The sequence below is a fragment of the Alosa alosa genome, chromosome 21, assembly GCF_017589495.1.
Source record: "Alosa alosa isolate M-15738 ecotype Scorff River chromosome 21, AALO_Geno_1.1, whole genome shotgun sequence".
NCBI classification, from domain to species: domain Eukaryota; kingdom Metazoa; phylum Chordata; class Actinopteri; order Clupeiformes; family Clupeidae; genus Alosa; species Alosa alosa.
Genome location: NC_063209.1, coordinates 7482473 through 7504935, shown reverse-complemented (window position 1 = coordinate 7504935; position 22463 = coordinate 7482473). Strand labels below are relative to the sequence as shown.

The window sequence follows — 22463 nt, the reverse complement described above, 5'->3', positions numbered from 1 at the left end:
TCAACATCCGTCCCTATTAAGGTTGGAAGGGTTGGAGCAACAAAGTAGCCAGTTTATCCAGCCCTAAAGTTTAGTTTAGCCCTAAAAAAAACCTAAATTTAACTTTGGTTTACTTGTAGTTTACCGTGTAGCCTAGCCTAACTTTAAACAGTGTGCATGCTTATAAAGCATACTTGTGCTTCATTCATCCACACATCCAGCTCCTAACGTTTTGACAAGCATTTCTACCAATTGACCTTGTTCCTGCCCATCTCTAGCTTTGCTGTCTCCATCCTTTCTGTTTTTGTTGTTTGCAAAAAAATATATAGTGGGCCCTATTTATTGGTAACCAGCAACAAGTGCAATTTGTTAATCGCTGTCATTCTCTCTCCTGCCAACAAAAATGTGTTACGTTCCAAGTAGCAGTGCGTAATTCTGCTAGCCTGGCGAGCCAGACCCACATTAAAATGTAGGGTCTGGGCACTCACCGTTCGCAGTGCTCAGTCCGAGGGGCGGGATAATCAGTTGTCTTTCAAATTCCCTCTGCACGCAATAGGAAGCAATAGGATATTTGTTTTCAAGTAGCAGGGAATTCAAGCCAAACCACTCTGCCATCAATCATTATGTTAAGCCCACCAAACGACTCTATACACGATTTCAATGCCCTGATTAAGTTTCGATTTCTGGAGCTCACAAGCCAACGGGAGAGTTGCTAGACTAGCCCTGGCAGCAAATATAATTTGCTGCCGCTAGGGGCGCGTCTAGATTTCTAGGCTATAATTCTGCTTCATAAAGTTGAACAAATACATTGGTCATACAAATAGCCAGTTTATGGTCTACAGTGTAGAGTTGGTAAGTTATGGTAGACCAACTTGGAGTATATAATGAAATGTTAGGCTATCATGCTGTTCAGTGATTCTTCCTAGATCTGTCCGGTCAGCCAAAATGAGTAACCCGGGATGAAGGGCCTTGATCAGACAGGTAACCAAGGACCCAATGCTCACTGTGAATGAGATCCAGAGTTCCTACGAGAGGATGAGAGTAAAGGACAAACATCAGTGCAGCACTCCCCCAATCAGGCCTTTATGGTAGAGTGGACAGATGGAAGCCATTTTTTTTACCTTATTCTTGAAAGATTGTAGTCTTTTGAGTAAAGCCGACAAAGTTGTTTGGTGTAAGGAGCACAGTGGTTCCTCATTGGTGAGTATAGAGTTTTGCGTTCTTGTGCTAGTTTTTGGACTTGCAAGAAGGGTTTGAAGACTCCCCTGTTCGCATTACACTCAATTAATTAGCTTACAAAGTCATGGTTTGTATGTTTACGGTTTGTTAATATAAAACGAATTATTTTCATTGTTAATTTGATATGGGGCAGCCGTGGCCTACTGGTTAGCGCTTCGGACTTCTAACCGGAGGATTGCCGGTTCGAACCCTGACCAGTAAGCACGGCTGACGTGCCCTTGAGCAAGGCACCTAACCCCTCATCACTGCTCCCCGCGCGCCGCTGTTGCAGGCAGCTCACTGCGCCTGGATTAGTGTGTGCTTCACCTCACTGTGTGTTCGCGGAGTGTGTTTCACTAATTCACAGATTGGGATAAATGCAGAGACCAAATTTCCATCATGGGATCAAAAGAGTATATATACTTATACATTTTGTTGTTTATTGCTATTATGTGTAATGTAGACTTTTCACACTTTATTTCAAATTATTATTTTCAACTAATGTGTAATGTAAAGCTACTTATATTGTGAAGAAATAGCTTGCAAAGCTGCTCTAAAGTAGCTTCCCCGTGAACTGACTGATTGAAACTGTGACCACCCGCCGGCGTACATTCAGTTGGGGGACTAGCGCACTAGCGGCAGAACTTTCCGAACTTGACGACAGAAGACGAAGGGAACGAACACTGTTGTTCTTACATCTAACTTTCGTTGGCAAACGAATCTATAAATATCAGTGATATTTACAACACGTTCACTTTAATTATCTTTTAAAAACCTTGCGGTAACACAATAGCGTTTCTGAATGCTTGGCGTTTTTAGAGATAGGGCAACTAACTTTGGAATTCTCCACTCTCGCTGCATGCGTCAGCTGTTAAGTTATCCAAATACACAACAACGTTAGAACCTGATGGCAAAACTTTGCATTGTTTTGTTGTTAGAGGCGCACTTTGTATCCTGGATTCATGGGCATTACACTGAAGGTAGGATTTGGCTATCAATCAACTTTTTTGTCTAAAAGCATATTGTTTATTTCCACCGTGACTTGTTAACGTCTTTGAAATTGTTATTAGTTATAGTATGTTGCCTACTGGCCTAATGTTACACTGAATAAGCTAGTGGCCTAAGAATTAGACCATGGCTTTAATATGCAACGGCATTCCATGCAGTGGAGTGGAGACATACCTCCTTCACCGCAGTAATAATGTTCATATTAGAAGCAGCTGCGTTAAGTTGATCTCCTCACAATGAGAAACAGAATGTTATTAATTCAGAGGTGCATTGAATCCTTCCTCTGGGGATATTCCATTCAATTTTTAGAGTTTGGTCATGTGAGGTTTTATTTGGATCATCTTGATATAGACTAACTTATTCATGAAAAGTAAAATGAACATCAATCTACGCTATGCTGTGCTCCTCGGTTACAAAGGCTGTTACTGTTTTGTTCTGGCTGCTGTTGAAGTTGAAGGGATCTACTGTAGGCTAGAAGTATCAAACTCATAATGGGAACAATGTGTCAAGCAATCTTCAAGACAAGTTAAGCCAAGTACCAGTTTCTCTGTTTGTGGTAGCCTATAAGGCACGCCAAGGTAGGCTATGTCTGTCTCAACTCAACCATTTGTATCAACAGAAACCTCGTGGAATCTTTTCATATGGTCATGCTTTTCACTTGCCTATCTAGAAGAACATCAACCAGTGCTGGTGTTGCTGTTTAAGATACTCTGATACCTGCTGTGTCTACTCTCCTCATCTATAATTAACTTAGACCCCAATTTAAACTCTTTATCACAAGAAAATTGCTAAGGACCCCAAAACCACCTGTGCTGAAGCCATAATTTAAACCCACCTGAAATTAGCCTACACCTGTTTTAAGTATCTTTAAAGTCAACACTTAATGAAACTGAGACTGCTGATCGAAACAGCCCCACCATTTGTTACATGATGCAAAAAAGCACCATCAGCAGTTTCATTATCATGTTATTCAATGTTTTTATTTTCTTAAAAGTTAACACCCCTGGCACAATAATGAATGGTTTCAGGAATTTTTACAATTATTTTGTATCCTATGGCTGGATCCTGACAAATGTTTGCCATTCTCCTTCTGTATGAGTAGAACACAGGACAACTTCATATGTTTTTCAGCACTTTGGGTGGTGTTCCTTAGCCAAAGTTGCCCTAAGTTGCATGCTTTCCAGGTAAAGTAAGCAGCACTCTATAAACAGCTTGCCTTGGATGCTTCAGCTGAAGCAGGCTGTGTCATAGTCTCGGTATTTTACAACCTCATCAGTGTTAGTCGGCCAGCCCAAGTGACTATGTGGTCAGCCCCCAGTTACCTTTGTGAGCTGCAGTGGAACATGGAAAACTGACTGCTGGAGGATTGCCTGAAGGCAGTCAGTGCATTAAGACAGTAGTGTGTCATACTCAGTCATTCTGTTCAGGCTACTGTTGGTAATTCCCTGTGCTATTTACAATTTAGCTGAGCATCAATCTCTAGGCCTCTTCAATTTCTTTAAAGATGAAAAGTTTAAAATTACAGTGAGTTTGTGGCAAGTCTACTGCTTTAGGCTTGTAGCATTCTCTAGAGTCTAGTGCACGCTGTAGCATACGCAGCTGTAAAGGTTATGTCACTTGCATGAATGTGTTTTGTAGCTGAACGACTTAGTCCATTCATTCAAGACATGAAGAGTAGTTGTCGAATAAGATTTTGTTCAGGTTAACCCTTCATCTGCTGACAGACCCCTCCCAAGGTTTTCAGCCCTTGTGAAAACCTTCAGATAGGTTTCACGCTGCTGTTGGTCCAATAATTGGGCCAATTATATTTGTGGATCCTTGATGCAGATGTACAGTAGCACTCCCTAGATTTAGCATGGGCAGTCTATTCAGCCAAGATATCTGGGCCTAAAACTCAAATCTGCTATAAGGTTCTGTGAAGAGTTCTGTGAAGACTTTAGTGTGTACACATGACATATTGGAAGCAAAAACAAAGGAACCTCTATGCATATCTGAGCTAAGCACTCAAATATTCTGGCAGATGGGTGTGTTTTTTTAACTTTGGGGTCACACCCAACAAATCCAGGCACAGACTATCCATAATTTGAATCAGCGTGTATCCACATGTTGACTAAAATTTACAAACAAGAAAAACATGGAACCTCCTAAATCGATCTGTTGTCTATATCTGTTATAACATTTAAGGGAACATGGCACAGAAAAGGGTTAATAGAGTTTGAGAAAAATGGCGTTTTAATGAACACAATCTGTCAACATTTGTGTTTGATTCACAATGCTCTCTGAGTATTTGTGTGCTGGCCTAGGCACACATGTTTGCCACGTTGTGCTCTGAAACAATTGTGTCTTGACATGTTTAATGAGGACAAGCAACCGCTACTTCTATTTTGTACTGTACAAATTCCTTATTCACCTGGTTTGAAATGACTTGAGTACAGATGTTTGTAGTTGTTGGCCCGAATTGCTCCACTAATAACTTTGTTCATGTCAAAACACATCCTGCTGTAAACAGCAAGTTCAAATTGCAGAACAAATATAGTTTTGCTGACTCTGACTTTTCTGATCTCTCCCCACGTACACTCTACCACAATGATGGAAAAATCCTGAATGTGATGGCTCGCCATCACAAGCAAGTGAGAAGCCCATTGGCTGAATGTAGCTGTAGAATGAAACAGGATCAGCTTTAGATGGTGGAAAAAATGACTAAATAGAAGGTATCATGGAAAGGAAATGATGTACATTTCTTTTTCCCCTTCACCAAACTGACTGTGCACAATTTATCAGGCAGAGGGCTGCAGAAGACTGGCGTGATTCTCTTTACCAACAGCATGTGTGGTAATTACTGGAATTAATCATGTCAATTGATCATGACAAAAATTCTTTCAAGTAGTCCATTTAACTCTGCACAGAATGTGCAAGTGTGCAGAGCATGAATAAGCAGGAAAAAGGCCGCTGGGGTTTGCCATGGTCTTCTGGGCGCCCCTAATCTCAAAACCAGGTGTTTGTAGTTTTCCATTTATCAAACCTACATCCTCTAAACAGGGGGATATGCAGCATGGGCTGCCAAACAGTTGGTCTGGAACAATCGGAGACTCCACTGAGACCCTTTACTGACCTACATTTACAGTTATATGAAACTCATCAGTGCTGGCTTTCATGCTGAAATTGGTTTAAAGATTGCATAACACTGTTTTTCCAGGGACTTTTTGAGGGTCTTACTATCATTGGAATCAAAATCAAAGAATTCTACTGGGTTCTCACATCTATCAACGCACATGTCCGTTGCAGAATGATGGAGTTCTGCTTGATGACTTAGTAAACCTTAATGCACCATTTCGGTTAAAGACCTCAACCCAAATAGGGTGTAAAGAATTACCTTTTAAAGAAGATCGTAAAAGCTGTAAAGATATGGTCTCCAAAATGAACCATCATGCGAGCGATGTCTAAGAGTCAAATAAGAACACTGCATAAGAATCTTCTAAATAGTTTGGTCAGTTTAACCCCTCACCTGCCATGTAGGCCATACTCAGGGTTTTAGGCATTGGTAGCAGCATGTCATTTCAAACCCGTCCATCTCAAGTCTGCAATTAGGTTGTTTGTTTCTGTAATATCGTGTGATAGAGCACATTGGTGCTCTACAACTTGGGCCAATTATTTTGTTTGATGCAGAGAACTAGTAGGGGCCTTGCCCAACAAACCTGCATGCAGGTGCAGACAATCCACAAGAATAGAAACATTATCTACAAGATGACTCAAATTATCAAACAAGAAAGTAATGGAGCACTCTAAATGTTCACAGGATCTATTATCTAGCTATAACAGAATCAATGACTTATCCATGAACACTTTTCTGCTCCATTATGTTCCATAACGTTTTTGTTTAAATTTTGAGCCATCGTTTGGATACATTTTTCCACACTGTTGAATGGTCCAGGCCTTTTGCACCACAACACTTCCTCCACACCCCATGGGCACGCGGGTCATAATTAAGCTAAATTCATGCGTCACAGTTTCTTTCTGTGTGGCTCTATAACCCCTGGTCAGTGATGTCAGCGGTTTGTTTGTGGTTTCATGTTCGGCAGTGACGACATACGATACGTACAATGAGGTCCTGCATGAGGAGGAGGAACCTTATTACACTCCACAGCTAGACTACAGCAGTGAGTATACACACGCATCTCAAACAGTTCACCCCACAGCTAGACTACAGCAGTGAGTATACACACGCATCTCAAACAGTTCACCCCACAGCTAGACTACAGCAGTGAGTATACACACGCATCTCAAACAGTTCACCCCACAGCTAGACTACAGCAGTGAGTATACACACGCATCTCAAACAGTTCACCCCACAGCTAGACTACAGCAGTGAGTATACACACGCATCTCAAACAGTTCACTCCACCTACATTATTACCATCTACATCTGCTACTGTCACTAGTGCTCCTTGTTGGTGCCCCCCACCCAATCCCAATCCTCCCCCACCTTTTTTATGCAGCCCTTGCCACTTAATCTACTAAACCCCTCTTCTACTGCACTCTTTAGCCCCCCTGCACTGCTGCATGTGACAATAAACTTCCTTGTATCCTTGTATCCTTATAGTACACCCCACAGCTAGACCACAACAATAAGTATACACCAGCATCTCAAACAGTTCACTCTATCTATATTATCTATCTATATTATTCAGCATCTTCTACTGTCTCTTCAATAGCTATGCTGGTTACTGGTACTCCACATCTGGTCACCATTTGAATTGTACTAAACAGCATCATGATGTGATCACTCGCCCTGCCTGCACTCCTGGGAGAATGACGTGTGCGCGTGCGTGTGTGTTGTGTTTTTTCCTGGCAGATCCGCGCTGGTGCCACACTCTGAAGCTGCCCAATGGAGACGTGTCCTGCTCCTCCCCGCGCAGCCGGAACCACTACGGCTCGCTGGGCACGCGCTGCGAGCTGTCCTGTGACCGCGGCTACAAGCTGGTGGGGCGACCGTCGGTGCAGTGCATGTCCAATCGTCGCTGGTCCGGCACTGGCCACTGTCGGAGTATGTGCTCTTTTTTTTTTCTTTCTTTGTTGACGAACCAGTCTTCTGTAAATCTGAATCATAAATTGCTTTTGAAGTAGCTGGTAACATCAAAGTGGTCACATCATCTTAAAATTGTCCTCTGTCCATCGCTGATGACCAGGGGCCCGTTGTCACGTTCTGCCTGTGATCCAGCACGGGACGTTCCACTGCTCGGAGAACGTGATGGTGGACTCCAGGTGTGAGTACCTGTGCCACCCCGGGTACCAGCTGGAGGGAGACCACGTGCGCATATGCCAGGACGGTGGGAGCTGGACTGGCTCGGAGCCTCTCTGTGCAGGTGCTTCCCTACGGTTTGGCTTGATATGGTGTGATATATACTATGTAAAGAGCTCCACTACTGCTGGAGAGACGATTCTAACGAAGCACAAGACAAAAATGAGTGACAAAACTACAGCACATGCAGCTCACCATATACATTTTGGAGTACCTCTCATTTGATCAAATTAAACCACTTCAAGATGAGGCTTTCAGAATGTATGATGAAATAACTGGATTTGTGCGGTGGAAATAATGACTTGTACTTTGTTTTGTACACAGGTAATTTTTGGATCATATCCAAGGAAGAGTAAACACATATCTTGTTGTTGCATATGTTGTGTCCTTTTAAGATATATCAGGGAATAGTGGCTAGACCCTTCCCCCACACACACTGGATCACTATTTTGTTTAGATAGCCAGTGTGAGGCACTTGGATACTTTCCCCACAGGATGTTTACCTTATTATAGCCAACTTTTGCTAGCTCTCTTTTTTGTAGACAAGAAAATCCTGCTCTGAATTGTTGGCTTAAAATTGGCTGTTTCCAGACAATGAGCCTCCGAAAATAAAGTGCCCCGAGTCCAAAGTTAAGGTGGCGGAGCCCGGAAAACTCACGGCCCGGGTGTCTTGGAATCGGCCTCACACCTCGGACACCTCTGGCAAAACGCTTGAGTATGCCCGACGTAGCAATACCATCTCATTATAGCCAAATTCTGTGCCTGCTGGCCTCATTTAAACTGACGCCTGTCTTGCCCCTCTCTTGCAGCCTCATGCGCGTGGGCCCTGAGTCTGGGTCTATGTTCGCCGAGGGGATCCACATCATCCGCTACCGTGTGTACGATCAGGCCCGCAACAGAGCTGCCTGCAAGTTTAATGTGCGCGTGGAGGGTAAGTCAGGAAGGTTCCGGACTAGGTGGCCGGGAAAAAAACAACCTGTTTACGGATGCCTGCCATAATGATGGGATTCACGCAAGGCCAGTCTTTGTTTATATTCAAGAGCTGGGAGTGTGCAAACAGGCTCCATTTGATTAGTTTTGATCTTGGACTGGTAACTTGAGACTTGTTTTGGATGACCTTATAATGTGTTATTTGTAGCTGTGTTGCTATGGCAATTGGAGAGTGCATCATGGTCAGAGAAAGGCGTCCAAGGCCAGAGATTTTACACTGGGGAGTTTTCTTCTAAATAACAAAGGTTGTTGTAAAATTGTGATCTTCAGATGTTTAATCTCAACAGCAGAGTATTTATCTTGATGGGAACTATTTTTGGAATATAGCTACATTTTCTTTTTTTTCTTATTTATTTTCATCTATTTTAGTCTATTCTGGCATAAAACTACATGTGTGTTGAATAGTAGTTTCACAGAAGGTAGCGTTGTAGGAGAGGTGGAAGCCTCTCTGTGATGTAGTCAGAGAAAGCGTGCCCTTTTAAAGTTAAACATTAACGCTATCTGTGTTTCCTTGCCAACAGTCCGAAAGTGCCCAGCGCTAAAACCACCTCTCCATGGTTACCTGACCTGCTCGTCGGACTTGAACAACTACGGCGCCACCTGCGAATACCACTGCGACAGCGGCTACGAGAGGAGTGGCGCGGCCACCCGTGTGTGTCGCTTCGACCGCAGCTGGTCGGACGAGCCGCCTTATTGTGTGTGTGAGTGCCACTAATGAGCACTGTCATGTTGCCCGGCTGGAATTACTCATCATCTTCTGACATCGATGACTCACACGGACACACGGACACACACACACACACACACACACACACACACGCACCCACACACTCACTATGTGGGCAAACATGCTCTGTATGGCTAAGCAGATCTTAACCACCCGCAAACATTTACAGAAAGGGCTGTGGAGGAGAGAAATAATAAAAGGGTTAGTCAGTCCCCTGCCTTCACAAACTGGCAAGGCTTATCCTATAATTAGATTACAATGTAGAAATGTCTTGAAACAAAGCCAGAAATTTGGCAAACATGGACTCCATCATCTTACAACTAGGCTGCAATTACTTTCAAATCCAAATAAAACTACTCAACAACTGCTCATAAGTCAATACTTTAAAAATTACATTTGGACTGTTTTAAGAAATAGGGCAGTACAACGTTATGATATCATGTTACAGTGCCTTACCCACACACTAGATTAGTCTTCTCTGAAAATAGGATCACGAGATCCAGTACTGTAGCTCGCTCAGCTCCATGTACACAGATGATGTACCCTGCGGTTGCACTCTTTATAATATAATGAGTTATGCTTTGTGTGTCTGTGTATGTCCAGTGATGCACATCAATACAGATGTGAAGACTGCAGCTGCGTTGCTCGATCAGTTCTATGAGAAGAGGAGACTGCTGGTTGTGTCCACACCAAATGTTGCCAACCCATACTACAAGATCCAAAATGTTATGTTACAGGTGAGCCACTGATACTGACTTACTGTGTCTGACGAGCATGTAACCACAGGTAGTCAATTGGAAATAATAATAAAATAAGCTTCACCAAACATCTGAAAGGGTGTCAATATACCAATTAGCAACTGAAGTCCTATATGGTATTAACCTGTTAAGGAGTGAATTATTTTCCTGGTTCCTTCTAGAATTCTATGCAAACGATCTATAGTTTGTGTTCTTTATACAGTCTATGGGGAAAATCTCTGAGTGTTATTGTCGCACCATAGTGCGGAACTCTCGGTTTGCGAACATTCTAATCACATATTTGTGACCGTATTCCTCATATTGTCGTATGTCCGTGTGTGATGGATACAGAAGGCGGACTGTGGTCTGGATCTGCGTCGTGTGACTGTGATTGAGCTGCTGGGGGTGGAGCCTCGGCAGGTGGGGCGCATCAAGGGACGTTACCTGGACTCACAGGTCATCGAGGGCCTCAGGTAGGCTAATGTAACATCCATATGTAGGTCGGTGTGACATGAAACACACATGCATTACTCACCAATTTTCCTCTCAAATATCATAAGCTGTCTGTTTATCAGGTATTAAGTCATTAAGGGCCTCAGGTAACAGAGCTTCTTAAGTAAGGAAGGGAAATCAGTAAGACATACAACAGATCGGCACAAATTACCCCCCTAATCCCGTTAAAATTTCATTCAGATGGATGCCTCTCTACAAGTGACGGTTTCTTAAAAGAACAAACTATTATGGAATGTATTTCTAGTTCTGGTAATTGACCTCGTTTGGTAACAGCTTGTTCACTTATAATAACAAAGATCTCACTGCACACCACTTTCTATTCGAGCATTCCCCTCCTCTCTTAGCAATTCAGTTCCATTCAACTCCCTATACTGAATTTAGTGCCATTAACAATTGAATGGCCTGAAGATGCTTTGCAGAGCCCAGAGCCTGAACCTCCCTGGAGCAACACTTAGTTGACTAGATTAAGGATAAACTTCCTTTAGAAATGGAAGAGACCTCGAGCAGAAACATGACTCAACTTGTTCGCTTGGGGCCAGCCAGGTAGTGAGATAAGAAGGGGGGGGGGGAGGGGGAGGGGGGGAGAGAGGGAGAGGGGATAATCAGAGCAGCAAGCAGCATAACACACATGTATCAGAATAAACATATTAGTGTACCTGACACATGCATGAGGCTATGAAAATTAGAAGATGGCCAAGATGCATGGAGGATTAATGGTTGATGAAGTGGGATGGAGACCGCATTCAAGGTATTGAAGGTCAGCTCCGTAGGCATGCAGAAGCTGTGAGTGAATTGTGTGTTTCTATCAGGCAAGCTCTTCACATCTCCACCTCCTACTTCATCATGGTGCTGGTGGACGAGGACGGCATTGACCGCGAGCGCTTCATGAACCCTACCGGCTCCACGGAGCTCTACGCCTACATAGAGGACTACCTGCTGGAGGAGGAGGAGAGGGAACGTCTGGAGATCAATAGGGACATGTGCGAGTGAGAGTGACCTGTGGTGACCTGCTCCACGGCCTAGGGACCTCACATGCTTTTTCACAGACTGGGGGCATGCTCGGACACCGGAATCCTCCCCATGTAGCACAACTAGAGCAAGGCAGACCAAGACCTTAGGCTGGATGAGGGGACTTGCAGTAGTAATGTCAAGAGCACATGTGTGCTTTTGGCTCTGTAGTGATGTTACTGTTAAAGCATATCATCAGTTCAAGAACCTGTATTAAACCAAGCAAATGAAATACATATGAAATGCAGGTGAGAATCGGGCACAGTCAGACAACATAGATTGTTGAAAGTTTATTATATTACTTTTGAGGTGAATGACTTTATGTGATGTATTTAAAAAGTGCATTTAAAAGGAGAGAACAGAGAATATAAAAGTTATGTTTGGAGTCCTTGGACAGTTTGTCACTGAAGAGGAATGTGTAACGATAGAGGGACACATTTACATTAAGTAACTGTTAACATGTTCAAATAACAACAATAAAAAAATGAACAAACATATAAATAAAACATGATGAGAACTGATATTTTTTGTGTAATTCTGTGTTCTTTCTGTGTGGAGTTCAACCTATTTTGCAGTCAGTCAAGGTTTGCCTTGCATTTTGACCACAGTGAAACAAAACCATTAGATGACAATGACATACACAAACACACTACAAATGTAATCCAACTCTTCATCCAACCTAAAGTTAAAAGAGACAACTCAACATAAAATTTGCAACTATAGAACATAATCCCTTCAACAGAAATATATATATACATGTATATGCTTCATAAATGTAGATTTTTTAAATCTTTAAATCTATTTTATAAAACATTCTGCTTTGGCATTGTAGAACTCAGCATTACAAATGATAATCCCAGCTCTTGTACGCGACACCTTTGTTGACTGAGCTAGCGGAGCGAGAGGGGAGTTTCGTAAGAGGCCCGGCGCAGTGGCAGGCTGTCGCCTCGTCGTGAGCCTCTCTGTGGGGACGGCTGTCCTCATTTGCTCTTCCCCATGGAGGCGCGCAGGGGAAGAGTGCCCTCTGCCCACGAGTCGGGGTACTGCATGACGCGCTCCCACAGGCTTACCTCCTCTGGGGAAGACTCCGCCAGCCACTCCTCTTTGCCGGACTGCAGAGTGACTGCCGGGGGTGCAGAGTCAAAAAAAAACATCAATCAGCAAGACACACACACACACACACACACACACACACACACACACACACACACACACACACACAAACAAACAAAACATGTACACTGGATACAGTCCAAAACACCAACTCCACCTAGGTCAAACTGATCTTGGAATTATTCAGCTGTGTCTACAGTTCAAGGGTTCTGAACTTTGCAACATCATGCAATTTGCAATCATGACGTTTAGATCTGAAAAGACAGAATGGCATCTTCTGTACATTTTAAACATAGAAAAATACTATATTGTACATATGAATTTAGATCAAATTTTCAGTACAAACATTCAATGCTGTGTGAAATTGTCATATCAAGAAATTACAATTAAATAAAGTACAATCTATTCAAGGAGGTGCTTCAAAAAGCTATTACCAATACAGTGCAGTGTAAAATCAGAGAAAACACTACAATAATTATCTGAATTATCGCTCCAAATCCCAATGAAAAATAATCGATGAGAAGCGAGTGAGGTGCTCCTCACCTGTCCCTGTGCTCAGACGCACGCCTCCCAGAAAGTCGTTGCTAGACAGCGCCTCCCGGTCCCACACGGTCAGTTCTAGACACATGGTCCTCAGCTGCTCCACACTCACGTCCTTGTAGACGAATGTGTGGTTGTAGTGCGGGTTCAGTGTCTTCTTGGCCACCGGAGTCTTCCTCTTAGTGGATTTGCTGTTGGATGGCAGCAGATACCTGGGATCGATCCCAAGAGCACCAAATAATTCAAAAAGAAAAAAAGAAATCAGATTTATTTTTGGAAAACATAAATGAACAATAATCATTTAAACAATTCCTTATAATACTTATATTAATATTTGTGTGAAACAAAAGCACATTGGACTGCATTGTGCAATACGAGCAGTATTGAAACAGTTGAGCTACCAACCCTTTTACAAAGGAGTCTGAGGTGCCCCCTGCCTTCATGGCTGTTAGATTCCTGGCTTCTTTGATCAGGACATGCAGCTCTGCCTCTCCTTTACCTTTCCCCTTCTTTCCTGCTGGTGGAAGAGAGAGCAAGCGCTCAGAACTCAGTGTGGGGGGGAAATTACTTGATCATCCTCACTGTTTACTCAGTGTTGATCCTTCACACTCATTGTTCATTCTGAATAACAAATCATGGTACAGTGTGGAACATTTACTTAAAAAAGCATTGAAATTGGTACCTTTAGACTTATCTGTCGATGTGTTTTTGGCTGTGATGTACTTCAGGGAGATCACCAATTCCCCTTTGTACTGTGAGAATGGAGTGTGCTGGAGAGAGGAGGGCACCTGCAACAACACAGACAGAGCAGAGGACACGACATGAGCAGTCTCCCTACATCTACCGCCACTGCAGAACGAGGAAACTGACCCATGGAGGAATGAGGAACTTAGGGCTGGGCAGTGACACAGACTCGGAATGCTGGCCTCATATGTTTCCCTGTGGTAGCTTGGACAAAAGCTCACTGGCTGGCAGCCCACACAGGCCTGGCCTGATGCCTGAGCCCGGTCTGGGTTCTGGGATCATGAATTGTGGATGCCTGGGTTTTAGTGGGATTGTCTGTGTAATACGAGCGGTCACATTACAGTAGAGAAATGGTGGTCTTTATATTGAGACAGACTGAATGGAGCCTTTATATGGTAATAAACATTGAGTTGTTATTATTGTGACATGTATTGATGTTAATAAATAGATGTTAATGCTTCTCTCATTATTGTATGGAATGGACATAACACGTTGTGTCTCAGCGTCACTCACTAATTACACTACATGAATTCCTGACGTGCCACCTGTGGAAGGGCAATTAGAGACCACTGCTGTGTGTGTGTGTGTGTATGTGTGTGTGTGTGTGTGTGTGTGTCTGCAGTCAAGCGCTCACCCTTCCCCTAAGGGCCACACACTGCTGGTGGCCAGAGTCGATGTCGTGACAGTCTAGCGGGACCTCCACCTCTCCCAGGAAGGCGTTGCGGCCAAAGCGGTCATAGTGCCAGACGGAGAGCTGCAGCGTGCGGGTGGTGACCTGAGAACGGCTTATAGAGTACTAGAGAGAGAGAGAGAGAGAGAGAGAGAGAGAGAGAGAGAGAGAGAGAGTGAGACAGAGAGACAGAGAGAGCACAACAGGGAGGGGGAACGGATGAATGAAGAAAAAAGGTAATTAAGAAAGGGAAAAATGGTGTCAAATATGTATCGACTCTATTGATGTCAGCCACAATGAATTGTTTTCTGGAACACAGGTGTTCATTACAATGCTCTTGCCTCTGTTTGGGCGTGTGGCACGCAGACCTTCAAGTCTACTCAACACGTCCTGTTTGCTCAGTGGATTAACTAAAGGGCTGGCACCAAAAAAATCAATATTTGTCTGCTGGTGATAACCCTGTACTTATCGTCGATTTCCGCAGCAGCCCTAAGAACCTGCCAGAGGTCAGCTAATTGCCTGCTCTAACACTGCCCGTCACGCAGACCCAGTAATCAAGCGCTTATAATTACAGCCAGTCTCCTGCATCATTTCTTTAGTCAGTGGTAAATTGCTGCATATTCATTGCCTTGGCATGTTTTGTAGTAACCTTTTGCACAGTAGGTTGAATAAACTCATAAAAATATAAAATATAAAAATATTTTTATCAAGGCAATTAATAAGATACCACACATGTGGAAAAATGTGTTCCCAAAAGGCAGTAACTATTCATATTTGTACAACACCCTACTTCGAAAGACTAAGATGGGAAAAATGAGCAGTGACTGGAAGTCCTTAATTTGGAAAACATTTGGAGGTAGCGGAGTGTGGTTGTTAGTCAGCAGACGTTTGGTGGTAAGTCAGGAATCCAAAAAAACGGCTCTTCGGGCCCCCGTACCTTCAGGGTCTCGTTGTAGATGGGGTTGATGTTGTTGCGCTTGGTGGCCGTCTTCTTCTTGCCCTGGCGAGACTTGTCTGGCAGGAGGTAGCACTTCACATACCTGTGCAAGACCGAGAAGCGAGACAGACATCAGTTCCAAGGTGAGCGACTCATCAACCTACCACTCCCCGGCTCAAATCCCTCCCCACCCACACAGAACCACACGTGTGTCTGCAGTGGCTAAAAGTAGAACACAGTGTGCTGATTCAAAGAAAAAATTATGTTTTTTTTCTCTGATAGAGTCAAAATGACCTCGCCTACTGGGTGGACCCTTTCCCACAAGTGGAGGGGGTTTTTAAAAAGAGGAACAGAAAAGAGTACAAACTGACCTCATGCAAGTGAAATACTTATACTATATACACTATTATACTAGTCAAAATTACACAGAAAAACAGCAGCAATGCTGTAGGATCAGTCTGCTAGAAAGTTGTGGTAATGCATTAGATCAAATATCTAGCAACTCTCATCAGTGAGACTCCAGGTGTTCTGTGTTAGGCACATTGTGTGATGGGAATAGGAATGTCTACTCTATTCTAATTCTATGTTCTATATTCTAATTCTTATTCTATGTTCAGTCCCCACTGCACAGTGACAGGGAGGCTACGTCGGGCACGTAACTGAAGCGTTCCGTTCGCGTAGCGTCTGCTGCAACAATTAGCTTCCACTGTAATCAATGGAACTGGCCTCACCAGACGTGACAGTGGCTAGAAAATATTAGATCAGCCTTTAACTGCAGACACTATTTTTACGCTTGGCGAACGGAGTGCTTCAGCTTTGTGCCTGGTGTGGCCTCCCCCGTGAGGCCTGCCGCTGTTCCTGTTCTGCTGAGTGGGCCACTTACGGATTGCAGCGCTGTTTCACCGCGTCAGCGTAGGCCAGCCCCCGGCATTCCTTCACCAGGATGGACAGCGTCTGGCTGCGCTCCTGGAAGCTGATGGAGAAGAGGATGTCTCCAGTCACCTCCACACAGTCGTAATCTCCCGCCTCACTGTACACGCTCATCATACTGCCCAGAGTGCTCTGTTGGGGGCAGCAACAACACCTGAACACCACATCATGTAAACACTCTAAACTGACTCTAGACAGTAGGGACATGTGACATTAGAAAAAACATTAAAAAAATGTATTCAGGATGTAACCAAAAGAGCCAATAGCCAAGTCAAGATTATATACAAACTACAAGTCTCTCTACAGTTGGCATAAGTGTCAATAGAAAAAAATAGATAAATAAAAGACGTAATTAATAACCATTAATACAGCAAGCGTGTGTCTCTAAATGTGATTCTTTAATGATGTAAATCAGTGTATTTACTGGGGAACTGCGGAGACTTGAGGTGCTATCACCCATAATCCTTCTGTGTATGGTCACCAGGTTATCAATGTCTTCATCTTCTTCATCGTCCTGTTTGTGTGGCACAGCAGACACAATACAGTTGTATCAGTCACCAGCAGGTGTCCAAAAATACTACTGCAGATCTATGCAAACTAATATGCAAATATCAACTCAACCCTGTGATATGTGTGGATAGTTTATTGTGGATGTGATGCAAATGTCATGACAGAGACTAAAGCTGCTTACAGTTACATTCAGGCCAGGTACAGACTTGCTCCGGTCACCCATTGACCCGTCTGTGGTGCGGACACCATCTTCACGCAGGTCTAAAGTCGATGTCGGCCGACTACCTGAAAAAAAAAGCGGAAGAGGCTACTGTTAATCAGAGAATTTTTGAGATGGCATTCAAAGAGCAGAATGCTAGGGAACTACTGTGTGACAAAAGCAGGAAACAGGAAACTACCTGAGATTTTGTGCACCCGTCTGACGCTTTTCTTGAACAGCCTATCAACCTCTGGGTCCGCCACTTCTGAGGGCTGATTGAGCCTGTATCTCAAAGAGGCCTGAGAGAAACCATTAAGAACATTTAATGAGAGTAGTTTTTTTATTTACTGACAAAAATACCCAAAGATGGGTGAAAGAAGGTGAAAAGGGAATAGCTGGAGTGAAAGATTCTTACGGTCTCTGGTTCAGGTATGGGACTGGGGGGCTTGCTGGATTTGGACGGCCCAGCGAGACTGGAGACTGTCGAGTCTGCAGGACTGTGCTGAGTGAGACTGGACACTGTGGAGCCTGCAGGACTGTGCTGAGGAGACTTGATACCTTTCCTGATGGCAGAACACGACACTATTAACATCTGAAATAAAACCTTGGACGTGTGGCAAATGCGTCACCGCTCCACGACACTGCCGCCAGATTCAGAGACAACTGATTTATTCTGCTTTGTCCTTTAAAGCGTTCCTGGCGACAGACGGACACCCATCATTAATTCATGGGGCACAGCCGGGAGACAGGCATGTTTTGTTTTTTTTTGGCCGCGCTCGCTTACCGGGGAAGAGCCGGAGTGCTGTGGGATGACTCGGTGCTGGTGCGGCTGCTGCACAGGCTGGACTTCTCGGCCGACTCTGTGTCGCTCCGCTGCGGCTCCCGCGCCTCAGGCAGCTCCAACACGTTTGACAGCTGCCTGTAATGACAGCAGCAGCAGCAGCAGCATCGTTCATCATCCTGCACACATACTTATCAGTTTGCATCACATCACTGGCAGATGTTTCATTCACAGTCATAGATAATAAAAACATTCATCCAGTATTCTTTTCACTGGACATCAAGCCCATTACTACAGTTTCGTACCATCTACAGACTGTTGCAAAATTATTCAATCAACATGGACCCATCATCAACCCATTTTCCCTGTAGGAGAAAAACACTGAACACTGAAGTGGTATTCAAATGTGAAATAACAAAATGGAAAATGATCATGCGTGCCACAGTAACATAGTGCTTCTGTTCAGAGCAGTCTCTTGCCCTCACCCCTTGTTGGAGGGAGCATGGTCCTTCTTTCTGGGTCGTGGGACTGGAACAGCTGAAGCAGCTGGGCTGGGCTTTAACTCTGTGCTGTTCAAAAGCAGGTCCCCCGCAGTCTCTCGCTTCTTCACTAAAAAAACAGAGGTGTTATGCTTAGTCATAATTAGATCATAGTCAGATTTTATCTGAAGACATGCTTCAAGCTTACAGCATCACATCAGCATTACAGTGCAACCAAAGTATAAACTAATATTCACTGTGTATTTAGGCGTTTTTTCACACCCAAGTCAAAAATGTCATTGTATAAAGGAATTGTATAAAGGAGAAACGGTTTCATCCACTGCATTCCACAGGAAACAGTGAGTGCAGTTCACACCTTCCTGTTCACCAAAAATCTCACAGAGACTTCCTGTACTCACAGGGCGGGCGCTTCTTGAGTGAGGCTCGGACAATATCATGCCCTGGAGCTGTTGAGAACCGGTTCACCCTCTGGTCGTAGAACCAGTCTCCGGAGCACTTCTTTAGATCACTGGGAGGAACACACGGCACTGGTCAAACAGTAAAACATTTACCCAGCAAGCCACGGACCACCTCCTTTTTCCACACTGGTGTTTATTTTCCACCCTAAACTGGGGCACTCTAGAGTAGGGGCCATTACAATGGGGGTGGAAACGGAATGGCAACTTTTTGTTCACTAACATTCATTGAAGTCAGTGTTTAATCTGTAGTAAGCCACCATGTGTACATTCAAGTCTGAGAATGGGGGGTTGTGTGCAACAGAAACAATTGAAGTTCATAAAATTATACAAGGTAATACATGGCTTAATAAGTAACAGTATTATTGATTGATATTACTCTAAAAACTACCCTAAGGTAGTTTTGCATGTGCAGATGAGATGAGAGAGGTCTGATGATAGATTCTCATCCTTCTAGTTGTCATTCCAGTTTGCTCAAAGGCTAGTACTGTTAAAAAATAAAAATAAAATGTGAGAGAGACAGTCTTACACTTCTTTGGAACACACAGTGCACACCCAGGCACCATTGGGTTGCACCAGGCGGCAGTTCCGGCAAACGTGGTGTTTGCACACCCGGCACTGGCTCGCCCCGCCAAGGACTCTGCCCAGGGACTCCTGACACCGACCGCAACTGCGCTCGCTGTACCGGCCGCTGCCGCGCTTAGCCCCCTTCCGCTTCATGTCTAGCACCTCCAGCTTCAACCTCCTACGGCAGAACCCAGGTTACACTAGAGGTTATCAATGTGTTTCTGTTGTCTTACTCCATCTCATGGAGCATGAGAGGAGATGGAGGAGCATGTTGCACACCTAATAGTGTTTACTTGGTGCAGCTTCAGATATTAGGCAGCATTTATGAGAAACAAGTATCTGCATTGTTCTTTACACACAGACACACAAAAACAGCTATTGATAGGTCAAGTGACTTGCTATATGTTGCTGATGGATATACAAAATAATACAAAATACAAAATAAATGATAATTAAAAGACAAATAACACTTTGTATGTTTTTTAGTAGGAGATGTTGCACATATTGCACTTCCTGTCAACAGGGATCTCAACAATAAAAACTCCAGAAAGTTGCTTAGGGCAGCATGGTATTTCAAGGGCAGGGTATCTCATTACCTGACCCTCAGCTCCTCAGCCCGTCTGAGCTCCTCATCTCTCTTTAGCACTTCCAGGATGACCTCCCGCTCCGACTCGGTCAGAAAGGCCACGTTCACCTCCAGCATCCTGAACCTCTCACCCAGCTATCTAAACACACACACACACACACACACAAACACACAGCATATATATTTACACCAAAATATCACCAAAAATCAACAATCATCGTCGGAAAGTCCAATCGGCATAGTTCATATCATACATTTACATCTAGCACAAAGTATTGACTTAAACAGGTTCTGTTCTTGCCTGCCAGCGTCTCCACGTGTAAACAATAAATCTGCATCTTATAGGGGCCATAGAGGGGAGATGGCAAAGAATGGTAAAGGGATAGAGAGCGGTGGAAGGGAATGTAAATAGGGGGCTATAGAGGGCACTCAGTGGATAAAGTGACCTTTCCTTCTCTCTCCCATGTGGGAAGGGCGCCATGCAGAGAGCCTGCTGCTGCCAGCCAGTCAGGGGTTCGACACTCTGCCCTGCAGGGGCAGGCCAATTAAGATCGCAACGATAACAAAACAGAAGCATTAAACAACATGCCCACAACAACACTGATGGGTCAGGCAGAGGTTTGCTGTAAGCAGGATGAAGTCAAGTGCTCATGTCTGAACATAAACAGTCAGATGGATGGTTCAAACATCTTGGGAGTGGAATTGAGTTACATGAACACAAAATACCAGGGGGCTGAAATTAACTTTCAAGGCCCAAACATGGATAATCTATATATTGTATTGTACCCAACCAATTTGTTTAATAGTCACATTTGAATTGAATTTGAATGAAGATCATAGGCCATAAGCTACAGCAAGTTAATATCACACTAATAGTATCCAGAACAAGGAAATTATTTATTTCCAAAAACATACCAAAGAGGTGAGAGGAATGAAATATCGATCTTAGTTAGACAGCTCTAAATAAATGCTGAACAGTGACCTTCATGGCCAAGTAGGCTAAATTTGTCATAGTTTGCTCTGTGTTATTCCAGGTTTGACAGAGACAAGGCAGGGCATGGGAATATCGTCACAGGCTGACCTCCTTTCATGGGTGCAGCCAGGACGATGTTGAGGCTGGTGGGGGAATTGACTGTGCCCTGTCCCACAGGCTCACCCTGGCAGACGTTCTCAAGAAGGCGAACAGGGAAAAAAAACAAGGGCAGCATGAGCTCAACCGCATATCACTGGGTTCCCACCCTCTAGGGATACACAGGCAAGGGTGGAGTGCCGTAGATAATTATTTATTCAATGCTGATATTTAGTTTGCTGGCGACAGCTTGACATGCACAGCATCTATTCCATGGAGTGACTCAATCGTTATTGCAGTATCCTTATTTGCGCCTGTTAATACCACATCCACTAAAAACTCCAAGGACACCACCCGTCAAAGCGAAAGGGAAGTTGTCGCAATTAAAAAATATAAATATAGCCTATGCTCCATCAATATAGCAAGAAAGTAGCCTACAACGAATTTCTACTTATCAGGCTATCAACTGTGTTGTTAGAAAACAAACCTGCTTAAATACATCTTATGGCGGTGAATACCAAGGCTGCAACTTGGCAACACAACACAATGGACCCCTAACATAGCCAAGCCATTTAAAAAGTTGGGGAAATATGGTGACAGGACAGCATAACGCTGTTACAACTAGTGAGATAAACAGCCTGCCCACGAATATTAAAAAATAATATTTTCCTATTACCATCACCAAGCAACCATAAATTAGCTTCAAATGCAAAGCAGAAAACATCATCCAAGACGGTCAGACAAAAAACGAATGGAATATGTCAAACAGCACACAGATTCCAGTCGAGCTGAATCGCCGACAAGATATCGAGGAAATACAAGTTATTTCCGTAACACGCCGATTATGATCAGCTGGATATAGGTATACTGATTAGTCAACAATGTTACACAAGAGGCGAAAAAATCGCATAAAATCTGTTTGCAAGTGGCTACAAATGTATGAAGGAACTGAAGTGTCGAAGACAGGCTTCCCTTCGCGAGTAAAATATTCTAACGATACCTGTCTAAGTAAACCGACTTAAATGTTTCCACTTTGTAACATTCTAGTATCTCTCAAACAATTATTCCAAGCAGTCTAGGTTACTTACCAAAGCCCTTCAAGTAGTCTGTCCACCACTTCCACGCTCTTCCTCTTGGTGTTTCCCACGAAACCTCCTCTACAAGTCGTTTGAGCAATGCCAAAACAATCTCATTCCCGGAAGGTGGACAACTTTTTTTCCCTCAAGATACTGTGCTATGTGCTAAGAGGTTTTGTAACAGGTGTCTACATGGGCCCATGGATGAAACTCTATCCGCAAATGAGCACCACCCTTTTCACTTGTAGTCTACGTAAGGATAAAAAAAAAAAAAAAAAAACACGCATCTGCATCCTTACGCATTATT

General features: G+C 43.7%; 2 protein-coding genes across 6 annotated transcripts; one reads left to right on the top strand and one right to left on the bottom strand.

Annotated features, from left to right (window-relative positions):
* Window positions 1–1742: 1742 nt before the first annotated feature.
* srpx2 (sushi-repeat containing protein X-linked 2) lies at window positions 1743–12000 on the top strand. The gene is made up of 10 exons (XM_048231680.1): window positions 1743–2177; window positions 6285–6362; window positions 7058–7249; window positions 7392–7568; window positions 8096–8219; window positions 8314–8435; window positions 9016–9195; window positions 9825–9958; window positions 10310–10431; window positions 11281–12000. Exons 1-10 carry the CDS (start codon window positions 2105–2107, stop codon window positions 11459–11461), a joined length of 1383 nt encoding a protein of 460 aa, XP_048087637.1. The 5' UTR covers window positions 1743–2104; the 3' UTR covers window positions 11462–12000.
* Window positions 11755–22366, bottom strand: sytl4 (synaptotagmin-like 4). 5 transcript variants are annotated; one of them, XM_048231676.1, is made up of 18 exons: window positions 22169–22366; window positions 21093–21180; window positions 20022–20150; window positions 19388–19603; window positions 18802–18911; window positions 18389–18512; window positions 17907–18041; window positions 17538–17685; window positions 17322–17421; window positions 17105–17208; window positions 16838–16927; window positions 16367–16545; window positions 15484–15586; window positions 14511–14672; window positions 13815–13920; window positions 13538–13649; window positions 13136–13344; window positions 11755–12602 (listed from the first exon to the last, which is right to left on the bottom strand). In XM_048231676.1, the coding sequence occupies exons 3-18, from the start codon at window positions 20126–20128 to the stop codon at window positions 12460–12462; spliced, it is 2148 nt and encodes a 715-aa protein (XP_048087633.1). In that variant the 5' UTR covers window positions 20129–20150; window positions 21093–21180; window positions 22169–22366; the 3' UTR covers window positions 11755–12459. The 5 variants fall into 5 exon arrangements, with proteins under 5 accessions (XP_048087633.1, XP_048087632.1, XP_048087635.1 ...); XM_048231675.1 differs by lacking the exon at window positions 21093–21180; XM_048231678.1 differs by lacking the exon at window positions 21093–21180 and having other exon boundaries at window positions 13538–13646.
* Between the last annotated feature and the right edge of the window lie 97 nt (window positions 22367–22463).